This window comes from Leucoraja erinacea, chromosome 5 (assembly GCF_028641065.1).
Source record: "Leucoraja erinacea ecotype New England chromosome 5, Leri_hhj_1, whole genome shotgun sequence".
NCBI classification, from domain to species: domain Eukaryota; kingdom Metazoa; phylum Chordata; class Chondrichthyes; order Rajiformes; family Rajidae; genus Leucoraja; species Leucoraja erinaceus.
The window spans coordinates 4,203,565-4,209,698 of record NC_073381.1 but is presented as its reverse complement, the minus strand read 5'-3'; the positions used below and the strand labels follow the sequence as shown (position 1 = coordinate 4,209,698).

At 52.2% G+C, this 6,134-nt stretch overlaps 1 protein-coding gene across 1 annotated transcript; it reads right to left on the bottom strand.

The window, feature by feature from the left end:
• Positions 1 to 455: 455 nt before the first annotated feature.
• LOC129696859 (uncharacterized) lies at positions 456 to 1,286 on the bottom strand. Its single transcript, XM_055634932.1, has one exon. It carries the CDS (start codon positions 1,284 to 1,286, stop codon positions 456 to 458), a length of 831 nt encoding a protein of 276 aa, XP_055490907.1.
• Between the last annotated feature and the right edge of the window lie 4,848 nt (positions 1,287 to 6,134).

Here is a 6,134-nt window from a genome sequence, read left to right as displayed (position 1 = left end):
CTACAGATATAAAGGCCTTTGAAGGGTGGAGAGAGACCCAGTAAGGTGTGGAGTATCTTCACAGAGAGTTCAGTGGGACTTGAGTTGTCAACTTTGGTTAACACAGCCCAGACCATCACACAAACCAACCTCTGGAGAGAAGGAATGGGTCACCCATTCCTTCTCTCCAGTGATGCTGCCTTACTCCAGCTGAGTTTCTCCAGCTTTTTGTGTCTATCTTCAGCTTAGGCCTCGGGTTCGATCCTGACCACGGGTACTGTCTGTACGGAGTTTGTGCGTTCCCCTACACTCCAAAGGCGTAGAGGTTTGTAGGTTAGTCCTGGTGTCCGGGGTGAACCCGGATCTCTGGTGCTGTAATGCAGCAACTCTACTGTTGCGCCACCGTGCCGCCCCAATTTCACACTAATATTGTTTTTCTTCTTATTTATTGAACTTTTTTCGGTTTATTGTGTTACCTATGAGTAGCGTGTCGCCAGTGCCCGTGCCGTGCCGCCAGTGCCTGACCCGTGCCGCCAGTGCCCGTGCCGTGCCGCCAGTGCCCGCGCCGTGCCGCCAGTGCCCGCGCCGTGCCGCCAGTGTCTGCGCCGTGCCGCCAGTGTCTGCTCCGTGCCACCAGTGCCCGCGCCGTGCCGCCAGTGTCTGCTCCGTGCCGCCAGTGTCTGCTCCGTGCCGCCAGTGCCCGTGCCGTGCCGCCAGTGTCTGCTCCGTGCCGCCAGTGCCCGTGCCGTGCCGCCAGTGTCTGCTCCGTGCCGCCAGTGCCCGTGCCGTGCCGCCAGTGCCCGTGCCGTGCCGCCAGTGCCCGTGCCGTGCTGCCAGTGCCTGCCCCGTGCCGCCAGTGCCCGCGCCGTGTCACCAGTGCCCACGCCGTGCCGTGCCAGTGCTTGCCCCGTGCCGCCAGTGCTTGCCCCGTGCCGCCAGTGCCCGCGCCGTGCCGCCAGTGCTTGCCCCCCGCCGCCAGTGCCCGCGCCGTGCCCGCCAGTGCCTGCCCCGTGCCGCCAGTGCTTGCCCCGTGCCGCCAGTGCCCGCGCCGTGCCGCCAGTGTCTGCTCCGTGCCGCCAGTGCCCGTGCCGTGCCGCCAGTGCCCGTGCCGTGCCGCCAGTGCCCGCGCCGTGCCGCCAGTGCCTGCCCCGTGCCGCCAGTGCCTGCCCCGTGCCGCCAGTGCCTGCCCCGTGCCGCCAGTGCCCGCGCCGTGCCGCCAGTGCCTGCCCCGTGCCGCCAGTGCCTGCCCCGTGCCGCCAGTGCCCGCGCCGTGCCGCCAGTGCCCACACCGTGCCGCCAATGCCCATGCCGTGCCGCCAGTGCCTGCCCCGTGCCGCCAGTGCCTGCCCCGTGCCGCCAGTGCCCGCGCCGTGCCGCCAGTGCCCGCGCCGTGCCGCCTCTCAAGTCAAGTCACTTTTATTTCTATAGCACATTTAAAAAACCAACTCTCGTTGACCAAAGTGCTTTACATTGCTGGATGTACTAACGTTATACAACAGTGGTTCATAGATTAAGTATATACATCACTACATACATATAGCCCTCCCTCAGAGGACGTCAAGAAAAGCTTGAGAGTAAAGATGAGTTTTAAGTCTCGACTTAAAGGAGTCGATGGAGGGGGCAGTTCTGATGGGAAGAGGGATGCTGCTGTTCCACAGTCTAGGAGCTGCAACCGCAAAGGCGCGGTCGCCCCTGAGCTTATGCCTAGACCGTGGGATATTCAGCAGCCCCAAGTCGGCCGATCTGAGGGGCCTGGAGGTGGAGTGGTGGGTAATCAGACTTTTGATGTAGGTGGAGGCAAGGAGACATTGTAGACATGGAGGAGGATCTTGAAATGTATTCGGAACCGCACAGGGAGCCAGTGGAGAGAGGCCAGGATCGGGGTGATGCGGTCCCTTTTTCGGGTGCCCGTCAGGAGTCTCGCTGCGGCGTTTTGGACCAGTTGCAGGCGGGACAGGGATGATTGGCTGATGCCAGTGTAGAGGGAGTTGCAGTGATTGAGGCGGGAGGAGATGAACGTGTGGATATTCGAAGGGCTGAATGGCCTGCTCCTGCACCTAATTTCTATGTTTCTATGTTTCTATGGATGATCTTTTCCAGGTCATCAAACTGGATGAATTGTTTTAGTTTAGCTATCGTCCGAAGCTGGAAGAAGCTAGCTTTTACCACGGCATTGACTTGTTTTGTCAAATTTCAATGCTGTCAAATATCACGCCAAGGTTTTTGACGTGAGGCTTGAGTCGTGGGGTAAGGCTTCCAAGGCTGCCTGCTATCATTTTGATTGAGGCCTCTGGACCCCGATTCCCCTCACCCTGGGCAAGACACTCCGTGCCTCCGCCCATTCTGCTCCGCTCAAGAGAACTCCCCTTCACCTTGCGAACATTGAAATAAAACGATTCTAAATCCGTCCTGATGGGACAAAAGGCAATGTTTCGGGTTATCTGCAGTGATTGTGGAGAAAATGAAAGCCGAGGGAGCTACAATGGGGATTGGTGAAAGGCTCCCGGGACTTAGTTGAAGGGTAAACACACACACACAGAGGCACTAAATGCTACAGAACAATAGATGGGAGTGTCCCACATACAGTATCTAAGTGTCACCAAGATAAATGATCCAGGCTCCAGGTAGGTGTCCCATTGAAATGCTAGACCACCCGTGAACCACTGTTTACTTTAAACATAGCTTTTCCTGAGCTTGCTCCCAATGCAGACTGGAAGTAACCACCTTGCTATGAATAAACTGGATCCCAATGCCCCAGTGTGTACGCACACCAAGGTCATAAAGTTTGCAGCATGCAGGAAAACAAATGCAAAAAAACATGCAGCAGTCACAGCAGCTGTAAGTGACGGCAACATAACTTTGAAAAGATACAGTTTCAGGACCTGGTGAGGGGAGGTTAAAGATAGGGTGGTAAAGAAAGCTTTTGGTGTGCTGGCCTTTATAAATCAGAGCATTGAGTATAGAAGTTGGGATGTAATGTTAAAATTGTACAAGGCATTGGTGAGGCCAATTTTGGAGTATGGTGTACAATTTTGGTCGCCTAGTTATAGGAAGGATGTCAACAAAATAGAGAGAGTACAGAGGAGATTTACTAGAATGTTGCCTGGGTTTTAGCAACTAAGTTACTGAGGAAGGTTGAACAAGTTAGGTCTTTATTCTTTGGAGCACAGAAGGTTAAGGGGGGACTTGATAGAGGTCTTTAAAATGATGAGAGGGATGGACAGAGTTGACGTGGACCAGCTTTTCCCACTGAGAGTAGGGAAGATTCAAACAAGGGGACATGACTTGAGAATTAAGGGACAGAAGTTTAGGGGTAACATGAGGGGGAACTTCTTTACTCAGAGAGTGGTGGCTGTGTGAAATGAGCTTCCAGTGAAGGTGGTGGAGGCAGGTTCGTTTTTATCATTTAAAAATAAATTGGATAGTTATATGGAGGAATGGAGGGTTTTGGTCTGAGCGCAGGTATATGGGACTAGGGGAGAATACGTGTTCGGCACGGACTAGAAGGGTCGAGATGGCCTGTTTCCGTGCTGTAATTGTTATATGGTTATATGGTTATACTAAGTAGGTATATCCCTTTTATCTTATTTTACTTTCATATTTCTTCTGTTCCCTATTTTTCTTTTTCTTTTTCTTTTGTTTTCTTTTTAACTCTTAAAATGTCGTGTTTTACGTTTCTATGGGTCTATCTTGATCACTCTTGCACGCACGTCAAGTCAAGTCAAGTTTATTTGTCACATACACATACGAGATGTGCAGTGAAATGAAAAGTGGCAATGCTCGCGAACTTTTGTGCAAAAAGACAAACAACCAACCAAACTATAAACACAATCATAACACACATATTCTTTTGCATAATAAATAATGGAAGGAAAAACGTTCAGTAGAGTTAGTCCCTGGTGAGATTGGCGTTTACAGTCCGAATGGCCTCTGGGAAGAAACTCCTTCTCAACCTCTCCGTTCTCACCGCATGGCAACGGAGGCGTTTGCCTGACCGTAGCAGCTAGAACAGTCCATTACAGGGGTGGAAGGGGTCTCTCATGATATTGTTGGCTCTGGAGTTGCACCTCCTGATGTATAGTTCCTGCAGAGGGGGTGAGTGAAGTTCCCATAGTGTGTTAGGCCTTAATATAGGACTTACTATCCTATCTAACTCTCTCTACTTTCCTTCTTTTTAAAGTTTAAAACAAGAAGTGGCACAGGAAATGTATGATGTTATTTTTGGCTTATATCACTGAAATGTACACTACTTCTAATAAATAAAATATTTTAAAAAAAAGAAAGTGAATGGGTGAAGAAATGGTCTCGACTCTCGCTGCCTCAGAGGGCGGTGGAGGCCGGTTCTCTGGATGCTTTCAAGAGAGAGCTAAATAGAGCTCTTAAAGATAGCGGAGTCAGGGGATATGGGGAGAAGGCAGGAACGGGGGGTACTGATTGTGGATGATCAGCCATTATCATTCCTGAACCTGGTTGTTGCAGTCTTCAGGCTCCTGTACCTTCTACCTGATGGTAGCAAGGAGATGAGTGTGTGGCCAGGATAGTGTTGGTCTTTGATGATACTGCCAGCCTTTTTGAGGCAGCGACTGTGATAAATCCCCTCGATGGAAGGAAGGCCAGAGCCGATGATGGACTGGGCAGTGTTTACTACTTTTTGTAGTCTTTTCTCTCCAGGGCGCTCAAATTTCCGAACCAAGCCACGATGCAACTGGTCAGCACGCTCTCTACTGTGCACCTGTAGAAGTTTGCCCCCTTTGATCTATCGATTTCACACCCTACCCTTCCATATCTCTCCATGTCTCCCTGGAATCTCAGTGGAATTCTCTGCCTCAGAGGGCGGTGGAGGCCGGTTCTCTGGATACTTTCAAGAGAGAGCTAGATAGGGCTCTTAAAGATAGCGGAGTCAGGGGATATGGGGGGAAGGCAGGAACGGGGGGTACTGATTGTGGATGATCAGCCACGATCACATTGAATGGCGGTGCTGGCTCGAAGGGCCAAATGGCCTCCTCCTGCACCTATTGTCTATTGACCCAAAACGTCACACATTCCTTCTCTCCAGAGATGCTGCGCGTCCCGCTGTGTGACTCCAGCATTTTGCGTCTGTCTTCGGGTGCTTCGCATGCGTTGTTCAGCGCGGGTGTTAGGGGTTATGGGGAGAAGGCAGGAGAATGGGGTTGGAAGGGAGAGAGTGGCCTCCAAGATGGCGTCCAACCCAGGCGACTATTTGTGCGCTGGCCACAGAACCAGATCTCAAATCACACGTTACAATCGCTCCACGCTCTTAAATCTCGCACGTTCACAAGTTATAGTAGAATTAGGCCATTCGGCCCATCGAGTCTACTCTGCCATTCAATCATGGCTGATCTCTGCCTCCTAATCCCATTTTCCTTCCTTCTCCACATAACCCTTGACACCTGTTTTAATCAAGGATTTGTCTATCTCTGCATTAAAAATATCCACTGACTTGGCTTCCACAGCCTTCTGTGGCAATGAGATCCACAGATTCACCACCCTCTGACTAAATTGCTACTCCCACAGCAACCTTTGTTACTTTAACTATGATCACTAAATGTTATTTATTCCCTTTTCATGTATGTGTACACTGTAAATGGCTCGATTGTAATCATGTATTGTCTTTCCGCCAATGGATCGCATGCAACAAAAGCTTTTCACTGTACCTCGGTACACGTGACAATAAACTAAAACTAAACTAAACTAAAGATAGATCAGCCATGTTATTGGTAGTATTAGCCGGGCCACCCCGTACATTGGGCTAAATTCTGGATCGCCCTTGTCCCGTATTTGACTGCTACTACTTGGGTTGAGGGGGCTGTCGGGTCGGAGCACCGCGTCCGGCCCCGCCTCACCCGTCCCGACGTAGTGCAGCCCGTGGAGTGCAGCAGCAGCAGCAGCGCCTCGCCCGTGGCCCCGTCGGTCGGCAGCCCGGCCAGTTGTCCGACCGACGGGGCCTTCTCATGGCCGATCGTCGGTTCATGTGTTGGACGGGGCGCCGGACTTTGCGCGCGATATCACGCGGCCCCCGGGCCAAAACTCCGCAGCTGGCCCGCCGGCTGGGCTTTGTGTTACAGTCCAGCACCCGGGGCCGACATGGCCGAGTCGGGCCGCCAGCTCCGTGATGGTAAGTGAGTCCTGGCTCT

Coding starts and splice junctions, on each gene's coding strand:
- LOC129696859 (XM_055634932.1), bottom strand. CDS start 1,286: ATGGGCATTGGCGGCACGGTGTGGGCACTGGCGGCACGGCGCGGGCAC.